Raw genomic sequence first — 26,616 nt, 5'->3', positions numbered from 1 at the left:
GGCGGGGCCGGGAAGCGCTTCCGGGGGCGGGGGGCGCGGGCTGGGGCGGCAGCCGGAGCGGCGGGGACGGGCCTGGCGCCGGCGGCGGCGGAGGGGGCGCCGCGGGCGGGCGATGTGAGCGCGGCGCTCTGCGCAGGTGAGGCACGCTGGCCGGGGGCGGCGAGCAGCGGACTAGGCGCGGGCGGGGCCGGCGGGGCGGGGGGCAGTCCCCGGGCCGCTGTCCGGCTCCCTCTGGGTGCGGCGGGGCGGGAGCCTTCGCGCCTGGTCAGTCCCGCTGGCTGGCGGCCGGCGCGGGCGGGAGCTGAGGCCGGGCGCGGTCCGGAGGCCCGGGCACCTGCTGGGGTCAGGCGCGCGCCCCCGAGGGGCCAACTGTGCTCGGTCTTTAGTCCGGGCGCCGCTGGCCCGGCCGAGGGTCGCGCTCGGGCAGCTGCCCTGGGCTCCCCAGCCTCCACCCGGGGCGTCTTGGGATCCCCAGCTTCCGGGCCCCTAGCCCTGGGGGCGCCCCCTTTTGTACGGGGAGGGAGGTCAGATGGTTGAGTTCCCTGGAGAGCCGGCCGGGCAGGGGGGTCGGCCCTTCGGGTGGCTGCCACGGAGCCACTGCCTCACGCCACAGCCTTTCTCCAGGTAAACAGGCGGCGGCGACGGGTTGCGCTTGGCCCCAGACGTCTCCATGGTCACTCGCGCTCAGTTGGTCCTGCCATTGCGGAGGGCTGGGCTGGGGCTGACCGGGGGTGTAAACAGTGCCCTTCTAGGCCAAGTGGCTGTGCTTTCAGGGCGGCACTCATCTGGGAGTCTCTGTCTGGAGGCGTTCCGCAAGTCCTTTCCATGCTGGGACTCAGTTTCCCCATGTGATCATTGAGGGTTTCATTTAACTCTCTAAGAACCCTTCTGGCTCTGCCATTCCGTGTATGTCTCAAATTGGAAGGGCTGTCCCTGGTTCAAGATACTGGGCAGTTTCGCTGAAGACTTTGTCAGTGTGGACTTTTTAAGCCACTTACTGCATTTCGTTTCAGACAGGCTTTAAAATGATTTCAAGAAGCGTTTTCTAAACCTCACCTTAATCCTCATTCATCCCTTGCTTTTGTCCCTAGCAGGAGTTAATCACATTCCGCCGAGTTTTTGCATGCAGAATTTTTTGTTGTTTATATTTGCCCATTTTCTCTTTGTTCCCTAGTCCAGGCCTTCTTTGCTTCACATCTGGATTATTGCAACAGCTTCTTAGCTGGTCTCTGACTCCAGAGGTTCCCCCCTCCCCCATCCTTCCTTTATGCTAAAGCCAAACTTACTATAGGAAGTCAAAAAATAGTTGAGTGCTTGCTTGCTTATTAAATGTCAAGATGCTGTTCCATGTGGTGGGAAAGGAGTAGAAGGCACACTTACAGTCTCCAAGCAGCTTTACGCAGGGTGCTGAGACATTACCTATGAGAAGGTAATTTTGATGAGACAAGGCTGTGTGCTGTAGAATTAAGAAGGAGAGATGGAGGTCACTGTAGGCCGAGTGGTTAGGGAGGGCTTAGTGAGGAGGCGGGATTTGAGCCGGTGTTAACGGATGAGTAGCATTCGGATAGGAAAAGAGGAATCAGGCCCAGTGATCCTATGGAGTTCGTGAATAGACCAGTCTCCTGGCAGAGAAGGGTTCATATAGGAGGGAAGTAGGAGGAGAGGTGGGCCGCGGCTAGTTCCTCAAAGAACTCGAACACTAGGTCAAAGTTGAAACTACTGAAGGCATTGGTGAAGAAGCTAGAGGCCAGGAGATCAGTTAAGAGGCCATGGCAGTTATACCACTGTTCAAAGCTGAGTAGTGGCCTCTTGCCTGCCACGGTGTGTCCAGCCACCGCCCACCCCGTCTTTTCAAGACTCTCCGTGGTTTGGCCCCACCCCACCTACCTGAACGCAGTTCTCTGCTTCTCCATGTCTCTCCCCTGCAGAACTGAGTTAGTTACGGTTTCTTGGGTTTTGCTTCTGTTGTTCCCCCTTCTGAAGCTCTGACCTCCTTTTTCTCTGTGCAAATTCTCCATTTCACTTCCTTCAAGCCCCTGCTGAAGATACACTTCCTCCAGTGGGTGTTCCCTGACTTCCCTGCCCCCATGGCTTTGTGGCACTCGGATTCAGCACTTGTTCCTTGGCTGTTGAACTTGTTCTTGTCCCAGCCGGAGTGGGAGATTTTTTAAGGGCATTGTGTCTTAATACTCCTTTCGGAGCCCTTATGGTGTCTAATACTGGGGCTGGACTTCTATAATAGGTACTCAAATACTTCCTGATTTTTGTTGGTAAACAACTTGTTGTTTTGTTTTGTAATTTACCTTTTTTTTTTTTTTTTTTTTTTTTTTTTTTTAAGGAGAATCTGTTTTTGTCAACTTTCTGTGATATGTAATGCTACCATTCAAGGTGGATGTTTTCAGCTTGCCCTCTTAGGGTGTAGAAAGCACAAAACGAATCTTTGAAACTTTAAAACGTTCCCCTCTGATCATGGGAAAAGAGAAAAGTCATGTGATTCTTCATTCGGAGACTGTGGGGAAAGAACAGCAGCTTTGGAATCATGGGTTTGAATCCTGGCAAGTCTACTTCCCAGCTCTGTGAAGATGAGCAATTTAATGCCTCTGAGCCTCCGTTTCTTATTTGCGGTGTGGAGGATAATAAAATCCATTTCATAGGGTGACTGTGAACTGTAAACGAAAATGGTATATGAACTTCTATATGAAGTAGAAAAATGGGCAGCACTTAGTAACTGCTTAGTACATTTTCATTATTGTTATTGCCATTGTTGGGTGTACATTTATCAAGGTGGAGAAGTGATCAGCTGCTGAACAGTGTATCCACCGAGTTTTGGATTTCTGCATCTCTGTGTCCCCCCACTTTTGCCTGCCTTTTGCAGCACTTGTCTAAAATGTCAGTATCATGAATCTAGAATGCCATCTTTATGTTTTATTCCCATTAATGTTCATGTTACTGTAGTTTAAATTCTGCTTAATGTCTTTCAAACTTCTTAATTGTGTCTATTTAATGTTTTGTAGCTGACAAACTGCTGAATTTAGCTTAGTGAAGGTCATCAACTGAATGCAGTTAAATTTCTAATGGTTATTTTCTGGTTGATGTTGATGGCAAGGAAAACCTCATGGAAGGATGCAAGTCCAGGTGAGCTTTTCTAATCCTTTTGTCATAAGAGGCAGGACTTAATGTATTTTCCAGGGCCAGTGCCCCTGAAATGCTAGCTAGCAGTAAGCAGATAAGATGCTGTGCCTTAATATTTTTGAATTCTTTGCCTTAAGAAAGCTTATTCTTTTATCTGAAACAAATCCTCTCAATTAATGATTAAAATATGAAACATCTTTTTGCCTACTTCACTGACAGAAGTAAAAATCATGGACATTTTGCAAAGCAATGGCTGCAGACCACTTGAGGTACAACATATTGTGACCCCTTAATCGTCACAGTGTCAGACCCAGCCTGACTTTGTCTGTGTGGTGGAACATCCTTCAGTGAGAATTCTCTTTCTACTTGGAGACAATCAGTAAGAATCCAGCACCAATAAAAATCCTACATCTCATCAATATGCCTGGATTAAAATCTTGTAAGAGATAATAGTTCTGAGTCTGAGACTGACAAATCTTGGTCCAAATCCTGGCTCAGCCAGTCATTAGCTGAGTGACCTTGGGTAAGTTTCTCAGCTTCTCTGAGTTTGCTTCCTCATCTGTAGAATGGGGATAACCGCAGCCTCTTAGTGTCTCTTAGTCTAAGAGCTTACTTACCATACTGTATACAGTAGGAGCCTATTGACGCTTAGTCCTTGGCATTGTTAGTAAAATTAAAGAGGCCATTCCTCTCCTGCTTGGAAAGCTCAGAAGAAGCTTCTGATGATGTTTTGCATTGACTAAAAGACAAATCGCACCCTCTTGGAATTAGTGTATCTGAGCAGACCTGGAGAATGTTAACGCCTTGGTAGGAAATGTAACAGTTTGGATAAAAATGTTCTTTCAGGCTCACATGAATTAATGCAGTAAGAACTCTAAACTTGTTTTCTTTTAAATTAGGATGAGTGCTTCATGAATATCCATCACAGAATGCCATTTTATTTATTTTTTTTTCTTGCATTGGGTTTCAGTAGCACCAGAATGTTTCACGCAGCCCTGGTGTTATTTGACTCCTGCTTTCTAAAAGATTCGATTGTAGCTCATGACAGCTCAATTTTGGTTTTAATCTAGACCCAGGCAGAAATACCTAGAAAAGTTATTTTTAATAATTGTTACTTCTGTTACCATGACTTTTGTCTGCAGTGCTTCAATCTGTGGTCTTTTTAATGACTTCGTATGAAAGTGAAAATTAGGGATCTTCAGGTTTCCAGTGCCTGCCAGAGAAAGCCTAGTTTGAGCTGTGTCTCAGGTATCAGCAAGTGACTGAAGCCAGCAGGTGCAAATCTGGGTTTGGAATCATGAGCATCTTGATTGAGAATAATGGGTACCTCCTGGTGCCTTAAACAACTTCCAAATTTGTAACTTTCCTTTCTTTTCTTGGAAGTGTAACTGGATATTTTTAAACAAAGTGTAGCATCTTGTGGAGCAAATTAGAGTGTTTATGGGTTAGGTTGGAATAAGCCACCTTGCTAGATTTTGCCGTTGGCAGAGACTATCCTGCATCTCTGGGGTCTCCAGAAGGAAAAGTTCAGAGCTGAGGGTGCGGCTGTAGTGGCAGTCCATGGATCTTGAGCCACTAGCTTGTTTTAGCTGACATGTACTGAGAGCCTCTCTGCCCCAGACACAGTGCTGGGCTTTGGGCACGCAGTCCCTGCCCTCAGAGAGCTCACCGCCAGGAGTGCAAGCTCAGAAGCGAGGAGTCGCACAGAATCGGCACGTTTCTCATTGTTCAGCTTTTACATTTTTACTTTTGTTCTGGTTGTTGATATATGGAGACAGTTGCAAGGCTTTATCCAAGGAAGTTGTAGAGATTTTAAGGCCCAGGTGGGTGTTTCGCCTAGATGGCATCTGAGAGTCCCTTCTTATTTTTAGGTTCTCTGCAGAATGGGTCAGCAGTGTGAGAGGATGTCATTAGTTTTCCATTGTTTAGTTTCCTCACAGCTTAACAGAATACGTGGTGCCGAATTTTACTTAAAGATACTAGTCAATGGGGCTGGGCGCAGTAGCTCATGCCTGTAATCCTAGCACTTTGGGAGGCTGAGGCAGGCGGATCCCTTCAGGCCAGGAGTTAGAGACCAGACTGGTCAACATGGTGAAACCCTATCTCTACTAAAGACACAAAAATTAGTTGAACGGGGTAGCACATGTCTGTAATCCCAGCTACTCGGGAGACTGAGGCATGAGAATCACCTGAACCTGCAGTGAGCCAAGATCGCACCACTGCCCTCCAGCCTGGGCACAGAGCAAGACTCTGTCTCAAAACAAACAAAAACAAAAACAAAACTAGTCAATGGAAAGGCTTGAGGAGAGGGCTAGGTGAGGAGGTTACCCCTTTCATCGGGTGCTGTTTCCATTCCTCTTTTCTAGGAGCAAACACCCTTTCTATTCTCAGCCTTCTCTCTTTTTTTTTTTTTTTCTCCCTGAGTAACCTCATCTTACCACAACAATCCTCAGTCAGTACATGGTCACTCCCAAATCAGTATCTTCGGGTCTAATGTTTCTCTCTAGCTGCAGCCCCATGTTTCCCACGACCCTGTGGAAAACCTGAGCCCAGCTTGTCCTGGCTGAGCTACGTGGCCTCCAAGTAGACATCATGCCTCAGTCTCCAGGTTCTGCCGCCAGAATTCTGTTCTCTGAGTATTCAAGACCCTCCACCTTCCGACTGTGGCCTTCTCCTTCTGTGGCCTTCCTTGTCCCTGAGCCGGGGCCACTGCACGCTGCCTGCTCTACCCCAGACGCCGTCTGTCTGCTTTCCCCTGTGCCCTGTTCCTGCTTTTCCTTCTGTCTGGAGTGTTCTTTCTTTTCCCTTTGAAATGCAAGGCCTTGTTCAAAAATATCTTCCTCCATGAAGTTTTCCTTTGTTCTATTTTGATTTTTTAAAAATCTTTTTGGTCAAGAGTAATCAGCCTTGTATTGTTCCTTGTAGTTCTTTGTTTCTGCCTCTATAACTGTCTGCTTGATATAATAATTATCCATTTGCAGCCCATCTTTCTCCTCTAGATTCTGTGGTTTAAAAAATTATATATTTGTAGGTACTAACCTACATGTCTTAAAAAAAACTAGTGAGAATAATACAGTTATTTGATTTTTGAAATGCAAAGGTATAAAGTCTGTTTCCCTTCCCTCTCCTTAGTCCTTAGTCCTTCCTCACAGTGACCACCATTAATAGTACCACGTGGTTCCTTCCAGAATGGATACAGCAAGCAACATAATATAATTCCTTTACAAAATGTACATGAAGGGAGTGACATATATGCATACATATTAGTCTACATCTTGCTGTTTTTGGCCAAATCTTAGTGCTCTTTCCATATCAAGGCATATACATCTACCCAGTCTTAATAGATGCATAGTATTTCATTGTCGATTATATTTTTTGAAACCAGTTTCCTTTGGGGGTTCTTTTTTTTTTTTTTTTTTTGCTATAGCAAAGAAAAATTCTTAGTGGTTATTTTCATTATATATCTCCTGCTATACTTTTGTAAGTCCTATATATTAGTAGGCTTAATTCCTCCCCGTTATTTGTGGACCAAATGGTAAATGCCTTTTAAATTTTGATAGATATTACCAAATTATTCATTCCTCAGGACTACACTTGCCAGCTCTTTTAAACTGTGTGCAAAGCTGATGGGTTAAAAATGGTATCTCATTATTTTTTCTTTTTGTATTTCAAATGTCTTTAATCAGAAGTAAATTTTAGCATCTTTGCTTCTTTTTTTGTCATTTTTCTTTTTTTTCTTGAACTGTTTGTATCCTTTGCCCATTCTCCCATAGGGTTTTTTTGTGTATGTCACCTAATTTGATTTATAAATTAAGGAATTTGGAAAGTAGTTCTTTGTCAAATATGCATATATTTTTCTTCAGTATATCATTTATCTTTTGGCTTTTGGGGAGAAGGGGTATTTTTTTTGTCATATACTTTTATGTTGTCGAATGTATTTGTCTTTGCCTTTGTGGCATCTGAGATTTATGTCATGCTTGGAAGGGCCTTTATGTCAGAATTATAAATAAATTCACCCATGTTTTCTTTCATTTTTTTTTTTCGTGATAAATCTTTTTAAACTACTGGCATAGGAATAGAATGGCATTAAAGAGAAAGTAATAAGATCCTCCATACATTCCTTGGTGCTTTATAAGAAATTGGTTAACATGTGACACCTTTGAAAGTTCAGAGGAGCTGTGTTTGCCATTGGTGGGTCATGGTATTTTATGTGACCCTCTAATATTACATATAAGGGCAGTTACTGCCTTTTTGCCTCTTTTATTAACTCAGTGAGGGCGAGGAGCTGAATGGAAGAGCAGGGGCTTGAGTCACTGGTTTCTGTTCACCCTTCTCAGCATCAGCCATGAATGTGACATGATGGTCACTTGCTTTTCCTGTCTTTTTCAAGTGGCTTTTTGTTCTTAAGCCCCTTTGGGTAAAATGCGTTAACCTGGATTGGGGTTATCTCTCCCTTGTGTGTTGTTGCAGAGCAGCCTTTTGCTGTCCTGATGCATGGGCGCAGTGATGGATTCTGTAGCTTTTTTGAGTGGGATCTTGCGAAGATGTCAAGCAGCATTACTTACCAAGCCTGTCGTCATATGGTCTCGCATCAGACCTTAATTTTCTTTTCAGCGCAGCCATGCATGCTTATTTCCAGAGCCCTCGCTTTGGCTTTGGACTTCAGGTCTGTGGGAGGAGTGTCCCAGGATGGCTCGTGCGGTCATTTCCAGGCAGTGCCGCTCTCTCTGTGGCTTGTACCCACAGTGCCTCACTGTGTGAGTGGCCTCCTGCTCTGGTTGCCCAGCCGGCTGTCACTCCGCAGTGTGTGTTCATTTCTCCCAAAGCTGCTCGCCTTCAGCTGCGCTCCCCTTTGCAGTTGGCTTCCCTGTCTGCCGTCCTCTGGTGCTTTCAGACTTGGCTTCGTCACTGCTTGGTCAGTCCTGGAGGGCCCCTCACAGTTTGCTCTTGCTTTCAGGGCGCTGGGCTCAATGCTGCTTTGAATTCTGTTGAACTTGGGCTGAACCCTGTGTCTTCTTGGCAGCATCTGCTCTCTGTGACTTTCACCTTCAAACACCAAAAGGACCGGTTTACTTGAGCCCTAGATCTGTGGTTTCTAATTAATTGAGGCTTTCGCATGTAAAGATAGCTTTTTATTTAAAGCAAGTAGAATGAGCCAGGGTCCGGGGCTCTGAGGAGGAAAGGGGGATCAAAGCTGTGAATATGGAGGGCATGATACCCGGTGGCCGCAGGGGCCCGCCTGGAACATTTTTCTCCTCATAACCCTTACCTCTGCCAGTGATTCTGGTCTAGAAAAGAGGGAGATTTTGCTCTACAAAGAGGGTGCTTCACTAAATTCCTACGGCTGAAATTGCTTGGTCACAGTGAATATGCAGATATAATCTTGATGTATATTACTAAAATGCCCTCATTTGCCCTTCTGTATTCTGGGCAGCAGTAGGGAGGATGTGTGCCCACTTACACCCCCCGCCCCATCTCCATCCCTTTCCTTGACACCATCTTAGGGCAGGAATGTAACGTGGGGCAAGCTTGCTAGGAATAAAGGGTTGTTGTGTGGGGGCCTGGATGCGCATACTTCCGAAGGGTCCTGGGAAAGTCAGCTGCTTGGTTTCCTCATCTTTAAAATGGGGGCAGTAGTACCTGCCTTAAGGGACAGGTTGGGAGGATTCAGAGACATACTGCATCCTAAGCCTTTACGACACGCCTGGCATGTATCACATTCAGTAAAAGCTGGTCACGGATGATGATGGTGGTGGAGTGACTCTGCCAAGTAAAGGGGGAAGGCTGAGGGGTGTGGCAGCAGGGGCAGTCATCCCCTTTTATAGTTGCCCAGGCTGGTGTGGGGGCAGCTGGGTGCGTGGAAGTAGGAGAATGTCGGTCCTGCCCACATCAGAGGTGGTCCTTCCCAGAAGCTACCTGGGAGACCAGTGGTGGCCTTATGTGATCACGGCAGAAGCTGTGTGTGAGGTGAAAGCTATTCCACAGGTGTGAAATTATTCTCTTTCTTTGTAAGAAAGTAAGAATTCGGAAGTAAGAAATTAAAGAAATTGAAAGAGCAGAAAGATTGTCTTTCCATCGATTGAGTGAACCGAAGAGACCTGTGAAGAAGTTGAGAAGGTGACAATTTTGAACTTCCCAAAAAACCGTTTCAACAAAGTTCTATCCATGTGTATTTTTTAAAAGAAGTATTTCACATTTTTTTCCCAGAGTATAGTTTTTACAAACAAAAACAAAATTTTGTTAAAATATGTATTAATGATACTGAAAGTAAATTCAGCTTGTATGTGCTTGTTTTTTAAATTAAAATAATAGCAATGTAAATGTCTAATTTGGGTGTGGTTTTTTGCCTAGAATAATGTGACAGAAGCACCTATGATTAATCTTCTGAATTAAAGAATTCTGGTTCTGATGGTTTTAGTGAGTGGAATAATCAAATTCATTATTGTTTTCTGAGGCAGCTGCAAACTTAATCTAAATGAAAAACATATAAATCACTACTCTGCATTATCAAAAATGAATTCCATTCCCATCTCTCTCTGAGTGGTGAGGAATCTGCATTAAGCCTCTATCAAACTGCAAGACTGGGACTTTTATTCATCTTTGAATTCCCTTTGGTTTTCTGTATGTAAGAGATTGATGTTGAGTGAATATTTCCTATAAATGTATGAAAAATAATTTAAATTCCCAGTCAGTGTGCCCTTTAGTGATTGCAATTAAATCTAATACTTGCAGCACATATGACAAAAGGCTAATTTCCTTAATTTGCGAAGAGCTCTGACAAATCAATAAAAAAGGCAAATAAGGGCAAAGGATATGAGTAGGCAGTTCAAAGACAAACTTAGACAAATTGCCATTAAACATGAGAAAAGATATCAACCTCATTTATAATTAAACAAATGCAGCCGGGCACAGTGGCTCATGCCTGTAATCCCAGCACTTTGGGAGGCCGAGGTGGGTGGATCACCTGAGGTCAGGAGTTCAAGAACAGCCTGGCCAACATGGTGAAACCTTGTCTCTACTAAAAATACCAAAATTAGCCAGGTGTGATGGCTTACACCTGTGGTCTGAGCTATTAGGGAGACTGAGGCAGGAGAATCCCTTGAGCTTAGGAGGCGGAGGTTGCCTTGAGCAGAGGTTGCACCACTGCACTCCAGCCTGGGCGACAGAGTGAGACTCTGTCTCAAAAAAAAAAAAAAAAAAAAAAAAAAAGCACATCAAAACAATGAGGTACATCTTTCACCTATCAGTTTGGCTGAAAAAGTGAAACGGTTCGATACCCATTGCTGACAGTTATGGGGGAGCAGGCCCTTCCCTGTGAATGGATAATTGCTGCTGCCTCTTAGAGGGTAATTTGGCATTATCAACTGAAATGAAAAATTTACCACAATTCTGCTAGAAGTTGAGACTACAGATTTACTTACATAAGAAAGCCAGATGTAACTGAGGGGTGTGTGTGTGTGTTGTGGGGTGACAGTCTGTGTTTGTAATGGCTATCTTAGTATCAACTGGGTACTGGTTAAGTACGTTGTGATATAGCCATCAATGGAATACTATGAAGTTAGAAAAAAATAGGTCAATGTGTATGTGCTGCTGTGGAAAGATTCTTTTTCTTTTTCTTTTTTTTTTTTTTTTTTTTTTGAGACAGAGTCTTGCTCTGTCGCCAGGCTGGAGTGCAGTGGTGCTATCTTGGCTCACTGCAACCTCCGCCTCCCAGGTTCAAGCAATTCTCCTTCATCAGCCTCCCTAGTAGCTGGGATTACAGGCGTGCCGTACCACACCCAGCTAATTTTTGTATTTTTAGTAGTCTTGATCTCTTGACCACGTGATCCGCCCACCTCGGCCTCCCAAAGTGCTGAGATTAAGGCGGAAAGATTTTAAGATATATTAAATACATTTCTTTAAAGTAGGGTATAGAACAGTTTATGCTGATAGATGTTTTGAATTTTCTCTGAAAGAATACCCCAAAACTCCTACCAGTGATTATCTTTGGGAAGAGGGGCTGGGGGAAAGTTTTATTATTTCTGTTCTATGATCTGAAGTTCTACCATATGCATATATTTTATTTTAAAGATAAAATTAATTAAAAATTGACCAGGTGCAGTGGCTCATGTCTGTAATTCCAGCACATTGGGATGCTAAGGTGGGAGGATCCCTTGAGGCCAAGAATTCGAGACCAGCCTGGGTAACATAGTAAGACCCTGTCTCTATAAATTAATTAATTAATTAATTTATTTATTTATTTATTTGAGACGGAGTGAGGCCAAGAATTCGAGACCAGCCTGGGTAATGTAGTGAGACCCTGTCTCTACAAATTTATTTATTTATTTATTTATTTATTTGAGACGGAGTGTTGCTCTTGTTGCCCAGGCTGGAGTGCAATGGCATGATCTTGGCTCACTGCAACCTGCACCTCCCAGGTTCAATCGATTCTCAGCCTCCAGAGTAGCTGAGATTACAGGCGCCCGCCACCATGCCCGCCTAATTCTTTTTTTGTATTTTTAGTAGAGACAGGGTTTCGCCATGTTGGCCAGGCTGGTCTCAACCTTCCGACCTGAGGTGCTCCACCTGCCTCGGCCTCCCAAAGTGCTGGGATTACAGGTGTGAGCCACCGTGCCCGGCCTACAAAAAAGTTTTTTAAAAGCCGGGTATGGTGGTGTGTGCCTATAGTCCTAGCTACTCAGGAGGCTGAGGTGGGAGGATAGCTTGGGCCCAGGAGGTTGAGGCTGCAGTGAGCCAAGATTGTGCCACTGTACTCCAGCCTGGGTGACAGAGTGAGATCCTGTCTCTAAGAAAAAAATATAATTCAAAATTGATCTAACTTAGGTGTAGACCCACTGACATTCCACACAGGGGAGAAAATCAAGACCTTCAAGAAACCAGTGAGTAGCCCATGTTGCAAAACTGCCAGTACAGAAGGATAGAGGATCACATTTGAACTTGAAGTGTGCCTACATAAGAGGCTCTGACCTCCTCTATCCTGGGATCACTGGACCTGACAAATCCACACATGGGGTGTAGAACTTGTGATCGATGATGAGTTTCTCTCCCTTTAGTCTGGTCATATGGCTCAGACTGAAATTAACTGTAAGTTCACTATGTGCCAGTCATTTAGAAGCTTCTTGTTCAAGAGTGTGGCTTGTTAGCAGCTCTGGGGGGAATCTTTGAATCTCATTGTCACTGTGGAAAGGAAGTGTTAATGTAAGGGAGAGGAGAGCAAAGCACTTCCTTTCTCATATTGCGGAAAAATGGAATCCCTTTCTTAGGTGTTAATCGTGGCGTTCCACTTTTCTCAGTGATTATCTTTCAAGTGTTGTTCTCCACCTTTCTTCTACAAAGCAGATAAGAAAAAACCACACAGAGAAGGAAGCCTCATTGGGAAGCCGTTTTCAGTTGTACATTCTATTTCAGAAATGCTCTGTTGCATTCCTTTCTGTACTGGTTTTCGCCCTGCAGTCCACACCTTTGAAAAGCCCGAACCCACCTTCCTTTTGTCCTTGCATTCCAAAAGTCACTATTTATACACCCCATGTCATGAGAATGCTATGATGAATAGGTAACATTTGACTATTTGTTAGGTGCCAGCTGAGTTGCATTTTTATAAGTTTTGCCAATTTGAGAAAGAAGTATTTTGTCTCATGTTTATGCATTTATTTATTTTTGAGATAGTGGCTCACTCTATCACCCAGGCTGGAGGGTAGTGGCACAATCTCAGCTCATTGTAACCTTGGCCTCCGGAACTCAAGCCATCCTCCCACCTCAGCCCCCCAAGTACCTGGGACTACAGGTGCCCACCACTTTGCCCTACTAATTCTTGTATTTTTAGTATTTACTGGGTTTCACCATGTTGGCCAGGCTGGTCTCAAACTCCTGAGCTCAAGCAATATGCCCAATTTGGCCTCCCGAAGTGCTGGGATTACATGCGTGAACCACTGTGCCTGGCCTCATATTGATGTTGCTTTACTGATAAAGTTGTTAAGCATTTTTTTTTTCATTTCTTTTTTTGAGACGGAGTTTCGCTCCGTCACCCAGGCTGGAGTACAATGGTACGATCTCAGCTCACTGCAACCTCCACCTCCAGGGTTCAAGCATTTCTCCTGCCTCAGCCTCCCGAGTACCTTGGATTACAGGTGCCCGCCACGACGCCCAGCTAATTTTTTTATTTTTAGTAGAGACAGGGTTGCACCAGGTTGGCCAGGCTTGTCTCGAACTCCTGACCTCAGATGATTCACCCGCCTCGGCCTCCCAAAGTGCTGAGATTACAGATGTGAGCCACCGTGCCCGGCCTAAGCATTTTTTCTCTACGTCTAAAGGCTATTTTAATTTCTTTTTAAAAGCGTCTGTTCATAGTCGCTTTTTTCAGTTGTTCCATTTGGCTTTTATTGATTTGTGAGAGCCTGCTGTTTATGTTTTAAGTATTTTTTATTGTTTTCTACCTCTTTTTTTTTTTGCTAAAAAGTATTTTTTAGACATATAAAAGTTGTATTTCTTCTGTAGTTAAATCTGCATTTCTTCTTCTGGTATCTTTGTGTGCTTAGAAAAACCTCTAGAGGTTATTTTGGGGTATGCTGTGAAGAAGTATCTAAATTTATTATTAATTCAAATTCTCTAAGCAGCATTTATTTCAGTAATTCTCCCCTTTTTACTTGCTTGAAATGGCCCATGAGGCCATCTCAGTCTGATTTCTACCTTGACAACCTCATGTGGCTTCTGTCCTGCCCTTTGCGCCTTGTTCCAGCTGTGTACACACTTCCAGCATGTCCTTCCTCCCCAACCCTTTGTACGTGTGATTCCTTCTGTCTGGACAGGTTCCCTGCAGCACCCTGATACCACATGTATCTGACTAACCTTTACTTGTCCTTTAGTTCTTATTTAAAATAGCAGTTGTTTATGTAGGCTTCTCTGACCACTCCCCCATCGTGAAAGATCTCAGAGCTTTTATCATGATTTATGATGAGAAAATTAAAACTCCAATGGATCCCTAGTGCCTGACACTTAATACATACTTAGCCGATGACTTATAGCCCAGTCATACATTTTGACATCTGTAAGTTCGGTTGTATTTGTCTATTTCTAACATTTCTTTAGTATTCCAGATCTGCACTATCCAGTTTGGTGGCCACTGACCACATGCGACTATTGAGCACATGGAATGTGGTTAGTCCAAACCGAGCCATGCTGTGTGTAACATACACATCAGAGTTCAGAGACCTAGTGTGAAAAGAATGTCGATGTCTCAGCTTTCTAATATTGATTACATGCTGCAATGATGTGTTGGGTGATATAACATATTACTACAATTTATTTTTTTAACTTTTAAAAAATGTAACTACTAGAAAACATTAAATTACACATGCAGTGTCTTATATTTATGTTGGACCACAGTGTTCTAGATGAATTTTAAAATCATTTTGTCAGGTTTCTAAGAAAACATTTCATCAGGCTATGTTATATTTATAAATTAATTTTGGGGGTAGAGTGTCTCTCTTTACAGCATCGAATCATCCCGCCAGAACCATGTTCCCTCTCTTCATTTATACAGGCTTTTGTCCGTATTAAAGTGAGTTGTATTTTTCTTGTTGACCCTGTTTTTTGCTTATCTTCCCCCACCCCTAGGTATTTTCTAGTTCCTGTTGCTATATTGTTGGTTGCACCTTATTGTCATTATCTTACCTGTTTTTTATGTGTAATTTTTTGAAACCCTCCACTTAGTAGATGCCGATTCTAATATTTTCCAAGTGATTCTCTTGGGGCTTCTGTGTAAATAATCTGCATGTTACATCTGCACGTAATAGTCATTTTGTCTCTTTTTTAATGGCTGCTTGCCTTAATGTTCCCTTGTCTTGTTGCTTTGGCTAGAAGTTCTAAAATAATGTTAAGTAAGAATCATGATGGCAGATAACCTTGTATATCTTCCCAGGCACTGATGGGAATGACTTTACTAAAGTGTTTACCGAAGTGTGCTCCAGGGAACACTCATTCTTGGGAAATATTAATATGTGTACCTTGAGAGAACAGTTCCACCATTAAATGAGTTTGCGAACTGCTGAGTTAAGCAGGATTCCTGTCTATAGGACTTTTCAGATAGGATATTATGCTAATGTGTGTTTTAATCCCTAGGAGGTGAGGATATTGGGGCCAGCTCTTGGGCTTGGGTTCTACTAAATACATTTTGGGAAATGCAGACATCATGTTTCCTTTTTTTCTTTCCCTCCCTCCCTCCCCCCCCCCCCCCCCTTCCTTCCTTCCGTTCCCTTTTTTCTCCCCCTTCCCCTTCCCCTTCCCCTTCCTTCCTTCCTTCCTTCCTTCCTTCCTTCCTTCCTTCCTTCCTACCTTCCTTCTTTCCTTCCTTCCTTCCTTCCTTCCTTTCCTCCCTCCTTCCTTCCTTCCTTCCTTCCTTCCTTCCTTCCTTCCTTCCTTCCTTCCTTCCTTTTCCCTATTAAGTATACCAACATACGCAGTGTTTCCTTTTTAAGGATAATGTTGCCATTGGTTTGTAGTAGATACACTTTATTATATTAAGAAACTATTGTTCTGTTTCTAGCCTATTGAGTATTTTCCCCTTACTCTGAAAGGGCATTTAACTTTCTGTCACATGCATTTTTGACATAATATTGATTTGGTCATATGGGTTTTTCTCCTTGACTTATTGATGTTGCAAATTATATTCGTCTATTTATTTCTGAACATGTAGCCATCCTTACATTTGTGAAACAGCTGTTCTTGGTCATAATATATTATTTTAATAGGTTGTATTTGCTAGCATTTCTGTTAGGACTTTAAAATCTATTTATTTAGATGAAGTAGACAGTTTTCTTCTTTCTGCTATTTGTCATCTTCTGCTATCAGATTTGTGCCATATGAACTGAGATGCTTTAAATGTTTTTACATGCATCTAGAACAGTGTGAACGGCCTGAAGATCATTTGTGCCTTGGCACTTCTGTTTCTTATTTAGTTCTGCCAATTTATGTTATCCTAAAAATATGTTCATTTCATACAGATTTCAAATTGATTTCAATCATAAATCTAGGATAAATAAGGGCGCAGTATTCCTCTTTGACTAAAATGTTTTAACTCAAATTTTGATGTGATTTAAAAAAAAGTTCGGACATGATCTAGGCACATTTAACTGATCCTTTCCTGTGAGAGTCTTAGATTTAGTTGCATGTTGTCTTGTCTTGAAATTTAAAAATTCCCTCTGTGATTATGTGCTGTTTTTCTGTATTAGTTATTTTCCTACTGTCTTTGGGCATCATTTGTTTTTCCTTTTCTGACCTCCTGAGTTCAGCCATTTCACTTATTTTTAGTATTGATTGTTTAATGATTAAAACTCTTAAGGCACTGACTTTTCCTGTTACAGCTTTTTTTTTTTTTTTTTTTCAAAACTCCCAACATTTCATTTTGAAAAACTTCAAACAGAAAAGGTGAGAGAATTTCACAATAAGTGCCCAAATATCTACCATGTAGACTCTACAATTGTTAACTTTTTACTGTGTTTGCTTTATCATGTATTTGTCCATCTCTTTTTTGGAGATACATTCTCAAGTAAGTTGAAGACATGAGTAAACTTCACTCCTGAAGCCAGATTTTATGTGTTTTCTCATTGTCTAAGTAGTTTTATTCCATTTAGATTTTTTTCTGATCTAATACTTAGGAGGTATTTACATTTCTGTTGGTCAGGTTTTAAAATATAATTGTTAGATCTGGTTTTGTTGTGTTTGGGTGAGAGGATGGAGCCTGGACTATATATACTTAAGTAGTTCTGAGCAGTCTGGTGCTGCACATGTTTAGGCCACAGGAAGGAAATCTGTTGTAGGTGTACCACAGCTGTGGCACACACCTTTTGATGTGTCCGTCACCCTTTCATTCCTGTTGTCTAAAATAACTACTGTTTAAAAATACTGTCTTGGCCGAGTGCGGTGGCTCACGCCTGTTATCTCAGCACTTTGGGAGGCTGTGGCGGGCAGATCACTTGAGATCAGGAGTTCGAGACCAGCCTGGCCAACATGGTGAAACCCCATCTCTACTAAAAATACAAAAACTAGCTGGGTGTGGTGGCGGGTGCCTGTAGTCTCAGCTACTCAGAAGGCTGAGGCAGGAGAATCACTTGAACCCAGGAGGCGGATGTTGCAGTGAGCCAAGATCATGCCATTGCACTCCAGCCTGTGTGACAGAGCAAGATTCTATCTCAAAAAAAAAAAAAAAAAGTAATAATAATATTAATAATACTGCACTGAAGGAGACTGAGCATACTAAGTCTCAGCCAAACCAACCCAACACAAAAGAGATATAAAGGTGTACACAGCTGAAGGGCAAACACACAAATCAAGACAGTAATACTGAAAAGGGTTTGGCTCCATTTATTGTATCCAGTGTGCTGCATAGTTGAAAAATACCAATCAGAAATACACAAGTAAGACAGAACATTTTTAGATGAATTTAGTTTTGTTTTTGTTTGTTTGGGTTTTTTTTGTTTTTGAGAAGGAGTCTCATTCTGTCGCCTAGGCTGGGGTACAGTGGTGTGCTTTTGGCTCACTGCAACCTCCGCCTTCTGGGGTCAAGTGATTCTCCTGCTGCAGCCTCCCTAGTAGCTGGGATTACAGGTGCACAACAACACACCAGGCTAATTTTTTTTTCTTTTTTTTTTTTTTTTTTTTTTTTTGAGACGGACTCTCGCTCTGTCGCCCAGGCTGGAGTGCAGTGGTGCAATCTTGGCTCACTGCAAGCTCTGCCTCCCGGGTTCACGCCATTCTCCTGCCTCAGCCTCCCGAGTAGCTGGGACTACAGGCACCCGCCACCGTGCCCGGCTAATTTTTTTTTTTGTATTTTTAGTGGAGACAGGGTTTCACCATGGTCTCGACCTCCTGACCTTGTGATCCACCCGCCTCAACCTCCCAAAGTGCTGGGATTACAGGCGTGAGCCACCGCGCTTGACCACACCAGGCTAATTTTTGTATTTTTAGTAGAGATGGAGTTTCACCATGTTGGCCAGGTTGGTCTCAAACTCCTGACCTCAAGTGATCTGCCTGCCTTGGCCTCCCAAAGTGCTGGGATTACAGGTGTAAGCCACTGCGCCTGGCCTGAATTTAGTTATTTTTCACAAAGTACTTCAAACCCTCAAAAGTACTTGAAATGGGGAAATATTTGTCCTAAAAGAATACCGATTTCTCAGAGCCAAAATAGTCCTACTCTGTGTAAAATATTTTACTTTTGATCAAGATGAATGTTAGGCAACGGTGACACTAGGCTAATTGATCATTAGTTTATTTGGCTTTTGGTGAAGTAACCAAAACGTGAAAGACTAAAACAAGGGGAAGAATGCTTCAGGTAGATTTTAGGAGGTTTGATAGCCACAATGGTATTGTCGTCGTAAGCTTGTGTTTATGCCACTTGTACTTAGTGAGGAGTCACTGGTGAATGATGCCAACTCTCTCTCTCCGCAGAGTACGCTTCATGTCAGTAGAAATGGACAGCAGCAGTTTTATTCAGTTTGATGTGCCCGAGTACAGCAGCACCGTTCTGAGCCAGCTAAACGAACTCCGCCTGCAGGGGAAACTATGTGACATCATTGTACACATTCAGGGTCAGCCATTCCGAGCCCACAAAGCAGTCCTTGCTGCCAGCTCCCCATATTTCCGGGACCATTCAGCGTTGAGTACCATGAGTGGCTTGTCAATATCAGTGATTAAAAATCCCAATGTGTTTGAGCAGTTGCTTTCTTTTTGTTACACTGGAAGAATGTCCTTGCAGCTGAAGGATGTTGTCAGTTTTCTGACTGCAGCCAGCTTTCTTCAGATGCAGTGTGTCATTGACAAGTGCACGCAGATCCTAGAGAGCATCCATTCTAAAATCAGCGTTGGAGATGTTGACTCTGTTACCGTCGGTGCTGAAGAGAATCCCGAGAGTCGGAACGGTGTCAAAGACAGCAGCTTCTTTGCCAACCCAGTGGAGATTTCTCCTCCATATTGCTCTCAGGGACGGCAGCCCACCGCAAGCAGTGACCTCCGGATGGAGACGACCCCCAGCAAAGCTCTGCGCAGCCGCTTACAGGAGGAGGGGCACTCAGACCGTGGGAGCAGTGGGAGCGTTTCTGAGTATGAGATTCAGATAGAGGGGGACCATGAGCAAGGAGACCTGTTGGTGAGGGAGAGCCAGATCACCGAGGTGAAAGTGAAGATGGAGAAGTCCGACCGGCCCAGCTGTTCCGACAGCTCCTCCCTGGGTGATGATGGGTACCACACTGAGATGGTTGATGGGGAACAAGTTGTGGCAGTGAATGTGGGCTCCTATGGTTCTGTGCTCCAGCACGCATACTCCTATTCCCAAGCAGCCTCACAGCCAACCAATGTTTCAGAAGCTTTTGGAAGTTTGAGTAATTCCAGCCCATCCAGGTCCATGCTGAGCTGTTTCCGAGGAGGGCGTGCCCGCCAGAAGCGGGCCTTGTCTGTCCACCTGCACAGTGACCTGCAGGGCCTGGTGCAGGGCTCTGACAGTGAAGCCATGATGAACAACCCCGGGTATGAGAGCAGCCCCCGGGAGAGGAGTGCGAGAGGGCATTGGTACCCGTACAATGAGAGGTTGATCTGTATTTACTGTGGAAAGTCCTTCAACCAGAAAGGAAGCCTTGACAGGCACATGCGACTCCATATGGGAATCACCCCCTTTGTGTGCAAGTTCTGCGGGAAGAAGTACACACGGAAGGACCAGCTGGAGTACCACATCCGGGGCCACACAGATGATAAACCATTCCGCTGTGAGATCTGCGGCAAGTGCTTTCCATTCCAAGGTACCCTCAACCAGCACCTGCGGAAAAACCACCCGGGCGTCGCTGAAGTCAGGAGTCGCATTGAGTCCCCCGAGAGAACAGATGTGTACGTGGAACAGAAACTAGAAAATGACGCGTCAGCCTCAGAGATGGGCTTAGATTCCCGGATGGAAATTCACACAGTGTCTGATGCTCCCGATTAAGATGGTAAAGAAGTGCACCCAAACAAAGCACATTAATCAATGCATATTTGTGATTTGCTTTGTTGTAATCTTTGGTTTTCCCAACCATCTGGAAATCTCTTGGTCTCTTGGCAGTTTTTCTAAAGTTTCTGGATGGAACACTTCGTTGTGTTTATCCTTTCCCCTGCCCTCCCTCCCCGAAGGAGCTCAAAGCATGAAGGGCAACGCATCCAGGGAAAACACAGGCTGACAGTATTCCTCTTTGGCTGAACTCTTAATCCAAAACCTGCCAGTGATTTAGCTATGCCAACTGGTTGACCCTCCATTCTCTGCCAAGAGGCATACTCTGTCTCATTGTGTGCGCTGGCAGCAGTGCACTTCCGTGGAGGGAGATTAGGATGCCGTCAGCTGATGCAAATGGGTAACCTTTTCTAATTTAAAATTCCTTTTAGGGGGTAGTTAGACAATTTATATATATATATAATAAAACTATTATTATATATATAGTATATATACATTCTCAAATTTGAGTTTATTCTGGTTGAGGTGAATGTAAGAGGAATATATAATTTAATACAATGTGAACAGGGCTTCTGAGTCTGTCTCATCCCTACCTAATATGTTAGGGTTTTGCCCCTTCATTTCCCTTACAAAAGAATGTTAGTAGGTTTATATTAATCATTGTGTCCAAAAGCAAGCAAAGCAAATCACAGTGTTCACAGCTCTGCTTCATAACAAATACATAAACCAAATGCCATAAAATTTCTTCAACTCTAGTTGGAAACCGTTTGGAATTTTTGTTAGTTGTCCAGCAGGTAAGCTGGATGACCTGTGGTGCTGACCTTTTTACATAGTGTAGTGTTATATTAGCCAACCCCAAAGGAGCAGTGGTTTTCAAGGTTTTTACTGGCCTACAAATCTACCTTCATTCCGTACTGTAGAAACATACATACCAGGTAACTAAATCGAATCACTCTCTATCATGAGTTAGTACTCACTCGCACTTAAGGAAAGGGATTTGTAGTTCTCTCTACAAAATTCTCCAAGCAGTGTTGTGGTTTTTTTTTTTTTTTTTTCTTTTTTTTCTTTCTCTTTTCAAACAGCCAGTTCAGGTGCACAGCAACTTTTTCTACATGCAGTTCCCAGGGAAACTGCAGAACTTAGAATTTGTACTTTTTGTAAAGCTATACTCTATGGGAATTGCAAGCAATATATCTATCTTAGTATTGTGTGTGCTAATGAGAGCCTCAGTGGCTCCCCCACTCTCTCAGTGTTTCCTGCTTAAAGAACCAACAGTTTAAAAGCCCTCTAAGATATTCTGTGTGTCACCAAATCTGTGTGTCACCATTTTTTGTCATGTGGTGCTATTTTTGTTAAGTGTCTTTTTAGGTCAGTATAGTTGTAGAAAATGTGAAATCTAATGGTAATAATGAATTATAATTGTTTTCCTCTCTTGAGTTCGTAGCTTGAAAAGAGACCTCAAAAGCATGTGCTGGCAAACACATTACTGTATGAAAAGATACCTGAGTCCTATTTGAATAATGTTTTATTAGTACTTTCGGAAATGTCTTCAGTTCTGTATTGTGTTCACGTACACAAACAGGCTTTACAAGATTGCTTCGGTACTGTAAACTCTGGCAGAGAGTAATTTTATAGGCGGTTTGGTGGTGAGTTTGTGCTGCAGGCTGCCTGTGGGATGTCAGCGTTCTGGTATCTGGCTGAGAACCTGGGGTCTGAGATGCACAACCAGTGCACCTCCGTAGGAGAACAGTGTAGCCACCTAAAAGAAAAACGAACAAAGGACCAGCCTCAGAGGCTAGAAGTTAAAGGAATACAGAATTTGATGTTTGCTGGTTTTCTGTGCTTTTTTGGCTCTTAAAATACCAATGGTGGATTGTTATTTTGTTTTTGTTTTTGTTTTTTGTTTTGAGAAAAAAAAGTCATTCAAGCCCTTTGTGTGTAATAGCCCCCAGGGGTGGCAGCTGTGCAGTCGCATCTCTTTAGCACACAGGATCTGTTCACGTGTGAACTGCTGCGCTACACATCAGTGTTAACTCCCTACAGATTACACTCTAATCCCGCTGCTCCCGAGGAGCGGCCTTTGCTAAATCGGGTATATAGTATGCCTTTTTCCTCGTCAAACTGCCTAAGTAGGGGTTTGTTCTCTCCCTGAAGCACTTGTTCAACTCCTGTTAAAGCCGCGTGCCTCAAGGGGAGGCTGGACCCCAAGTGTTTACCCACTTAAATATGTTCTGGGGTTTCAGGTAAATGTTTGTGATTTTTTTTTTCCTTACATGAATAAGTTTGGTTTTGATTTTTTTTTTAATTGAATGCAAAAAATTTGTGTTGTGATACAAATTAAGTTTGTGACAAGAAATGCCCAAATCCAAGGACATAAGAGGTCAAGCTCAGGGAAGGAACCTCCTTTTCACTCAGGCTTGGGGCCTTCAGCGAGGTCTCCAGAGCATTCCGTGGTATGAGAGACAGTGAGGAGGGAGGGCACCTGGTGCGGGCACCTCCAGCGTCCTGGCTCTTGGCATTGTCCGTCTTAACCTTATTTACATGGAGTTCTTTGTACTTGTGAATCTGTTTAACTGGTTTGAGTTTACCAAAGAGTGACTTATCCAAAATTGTCTTTGACAAAAATATCCATTGCTTTGATTGTACAGTTCAGGTTCAAACATTGTAATGGGACTGTTAAGGGGCAGAAAATTGATTGAGTTTCTCTCTAAGAATCATGATTCCACATTTTGCAAGTTCCACTTGCTCCCATTCGTGTTGCTAACACTTTACCCTTTCCACTGCTCGCAGTGTTAAGAATGAATTCTCAAGCCATAACACAGTACTGTAAAGTTCCGCAGGGCTTCGAGGGAGGCAGCGCCTAGGCCAGCACGGAGCTGTGTAGCCTCTCTGAGCGTTCGCACTGTCATGCTTCCCAGGGGCATGACTGGTGAGAGATTAACTCCATTCAGATCGGGCAGCAGCAATTAATTGTGCCTTGCCGCATGAGGATGTGTCAGGAGGATTAACATGACCACAGAACCGAAACATTCTCTCCCTGAAGTTCACTTCACGTCTCCGCAGACGAAGTACGCTGTGTAACTCCTTAGAGCAACTCTTTTTGGAAAGCAAAGTCCCTATTTCTGTACAGTTTTAGGTTAGGTGTTTCATTTATAACAGATGCAGAAATCAATTAAGATAAAGTGATATGTGAAGAAATCTTTTACGGTAAAATATATCCTGAATTCATATAGGCTTGTTCATAATTGAGTCTCTTCTTGAGCTACCTTTTCACTATTAGACAATGTGAAGACAGTGACAGCGTCCTTTTCTAGAGATACTTAGCCCGTTATTACAAACTGTGAAGACAAAGAATTTTATACTTTTACTAATGTTTGTGGTTTTAAACAGTTATTTTCATTCTAATCAGTTCTCTACCCTCTAATTTCTACTAAAGCTGTAAATACATTTAGAAATTATATTTGTAAATACAGTATATGGAGACAAGTTAATTTTTTGGTCAGTGGAAAAAGCCTCCCAACCAATTGGCTCTGCCTTGGCAGTTGTGGTTTTTTTTTTTTAGTTTAGGTGTTTTTGTTTTTTTGTTTTTTCTTAACAGCAGAAAGGATACTGTCGGTTCACTGTTGAGCAGAATATACTGTAGAACGAAATTGATAATTTTTAAATCTTCCAGAGCATGAGTAAATGTCTTTTCTAATGCTAGCAAATATAACCAACTCTTTGTTTTTCCCTTAGCCCAGACCATATATAGGCCTGCATATTTTGTGTGTGGTTTTGTTTTTATTTTTGTTCTTACAGCCTAGACTCTAGGAAAAATTTGCAGGAACACAAAACAAGGGCTGGGGGGAATATCATCTATGTGAATGAGCTTTACTTTAAAGAGATCAATGTATTTTATTTTATCAACTTTTTCTCTTAGTTACTGTGATTTTTGTTGTTGTTGTCCTCGTTATTGTTAAATTCTGTAATGGTTTCCTGTGAAGCCTCCACTGAAAGGGACTCAAATATGCAACACCTAAACTATTTTCCAAGGGCACATGCCCCTTGAATGGTGCTTCTAGACTGGTCAGGGTTATTTATTAAATTTTATATATGAAAGTATTGGGGAATTATGTAAATTCTTTATATGAAACTATCTAGTTCATAAATCATAGATTTCATATTACTCAGTGCAACTGAACTAAAAGTTCAGAAAAGTCATTCACATTGTTCCAAATTTGTAATGGTTGTCACATGTCACATGCGTCTTTTTCAGTAAGTGCCAGAGTGTTCCCACTGTTTCTGCCCAGTGCTTGACTTCTCGGCCCAGAAGGGAACCTGCTTTCTCTGGTTTCCTCCCTGGGTCTGGCACAGACAGGGCTATTGTAGTTCTTGATCAAGTCCTGGAGTCAGCCTTGCCTGGCTCTCCTTGGTAGCAGATTCAGTCCACAGACCTCTTGCTGCCCCTCAGTGACAAGTATGCTGTGAATTCAACCTTTGGACTTGCTGCCCAAGCCTTTGGTTGCTGCCCTGACTATTGTAAGAGGTAAACTTACCTGGTTTGTTTGAGAATGACCATTTTCCTAATGTGAAAACCATCTCTCTCACCACTTTTATTAGTAGGGCTAACATTTTTTTCCGTTATAAATGGTTGAGCAATTTGAATGACTTAACACAGTGTCATTATCTTGCAATATAAACTGGTAACCTCACAACTCCACACTTCATCACCATATGAAGTAAATGAAGCTAGCTAAGCGGATGCTGTATCAACTAGTAACTTGCCATTAAGGATTATTTTATAGCATGAATTTAAGACTATTTATTCAAATGATATTTTACTCTTGTATTCACTTTGTTTTAGATTTGTGACATGAATATTTCAGTGCTGCTTAATTTTGTTCTGAATTCTTGTTTCTTGCTTGTAAATGGCTTTTTTATGGTATAAATAAAGTCAATGGACATTGCTGTTTGTAAATAAAAATGCTGCTAGAGCACATGTGCTGTGGTCTCCCTCTGCATGGGCCCCCTGAGCTTTGGTGAGTGTCACTGGCTCTGACAAACATCTGCAGTGTCATAGTTTCTGTAATCACTGTTTTTGAAAGGTTAGGGTTTCCTAAGAAGCTCTTGTGCCACTATCGTGCTGAGAAGAAGAGAAAGAAGCGAGTGTATTTCTGACCTCTTGTGTGGCGACTGCATTGTCGGCCTTGGTCTGCACCCAGGCGCCCCCAGAACGAATCGCTGGTGAATGCCTTCCCCTCGCGCCTGCAGAGAATGTGCCTTGCTCAGTCGTCCACAAAGTGTGGGGTTGCACAGGCTCATGTCTCCACTAAGCCAGTTAACTCCCCCTCCTCCTCCAGGTTCCAGCCCAGGGCCCCCTCTTCCCGCCGGCAGCCCTCCAGGTCAGGCCTCTCTAACATAGCACTTGTTGAACTGTGTTCCTGCTCTCTGGAGCACCTATTTCAGTTTGTAATTGGATATTCATTAGCGAGATGATTCAGTTAGTATTTCTCCCTCTAACCTGGAGGCTCCCTGACAGCAGGGTTTATAAACTCTTTTCTCTCCCTCGAGTATCCTTAGCACAGGACCCGGCACCACAGTAGGCACTCGGCAGTGTTTGTTGAGTGAATGAGCTAATGCGTGTCTCCCGAAGGGTCGCACAAGGCAGTCTGGCTGGGATGCAGGCAAGATTGACCTCAGCTCCTGTGGGACTGCGAGGTGACCTGCTCCTTACCCATAAGTAAGGGCTGCTGTTAAGCGAATTCTCACCAGGCCTCTGGGGTGAGATGGGCCGTGAGATGGGGCACAGGAGGAAAGGTCTGTACAGGAACCGGCTTCACCTGCTAGCTGGGGACCCGGGGATTCCTGAGGGAGGCAAGGGAATGATGGAGAAAGTGCATGGGCTAGCATAACTGAAGGTCTGGCTTTCATCCTTGCCTTTGACCGTGACTTTTAGCAAGCCACTTGCCTTCGTTAGCCCCAGTTTGACTCTGGTGACTCTGAGATGTCAGGCAGTGGCTTCTGATGAATTTGCTTACTCCGTAAGGCTGGAAAAATAGCCCAACATCAAGAAACGGGTGAGCTTCTCCTCCAGCAGGGTTCGAGGATTATCCCAAGGGGGTGGAGTCCTGGAAATAGGAGCATCAACTGAGGCCAACGCACTGAGTCAGAGCAGATGTTGTGTAGACCACATTGAACTGCATTGCTGGCAAAGGCCATTGGCAGTCATTGGCTCATCTTTCATTTGTCCTGATGTCAGACCCATCCTTACTCTGGTTTCTTCCAATTATAATTCCTACAATTGTTGGCCAAGCCTGGGTGGCTTCAGGGGTGTTTACGAACATTCTTTATAATGTCACAGAACAACCACTAATCCCCAGTTGTCTTCTAGTCTTCACCTCTGTTTCCTGGACCATTTCCTTCAAAGCTCTTTAATCCTCAGTGGCTTTTTTTTCTTTTTTCTTTTTTTTTGTCCTGAGACAGAGTCTTGCTCTGTCACCTGGGCTGGACTGCAGTAGCATGGTCAAAGCTCTCTGCAA

At 43.4% G+C, this 26,616-nt stretch overlaps 2 protein-coding genes across 4 annotated transcripts in view; both read left to right on the top strand.

Moving 5' to 3' along the window:
* The window catches only part of GARNL3 (GTPase activating Rap/RanGAP domain like 3), a 598,754-nt gene that overhangs the window by 59,049 nt on the left and 513,089 nt on the right, over positions 1–26,616 (top strand). The gene's annotated exons all lie outside the window — the stretch shown is intronic.
* Positions 36–25,074, top strand: ZBTB34 (zinc finger and BTB domain containing 34). Of its 3 annotated transcripts, none has more exons than XM_050760073.1 (2): positions 36–136; positions 18,574–25,074. In XM_050760073.1, the coding sequence occupies exon 2, from the start codon at positions 18,584–18,586 to the stop codon at positions 20,096–20,098; it is 1,515 nt and encodes a 504-aa protein (XP_050616030.1). In that variant the 5' UTR covers positions 36–136; positions 18,574–18,583; the 3' UTR covers positions 20,099–25,074. The 3 variants fall into 3 exon arrangements, with proteins under 3 accessions (XP_050616030.1, XP_050616028.1, XP_050616029.1); XM_050760071.1 differs by lacking the exon at positions 36–136 and adding an exon at positions 401–624; XM_050760072.1 differs by lacking the exon at positions 36–136 and adding an exon at positions 2,399–3,135.

This window comes from Macaca thibetana, chromosome 15, assembly GCF_024542745.1.
Source record: "Macaca thibetana thibetana isolate TM-01 chromosome 15, ASM2454274v1, whole genome shotgun sequence".
Lineage (NCBI taxonomy): Eukaryota > Metazoa > Chordata > Mammalia > Primates > Cercopithecidae > Macaca > Macaca thibetana.
This window is presented reverse-complemented; position numbering and strand designations above follow the sequence as displayed.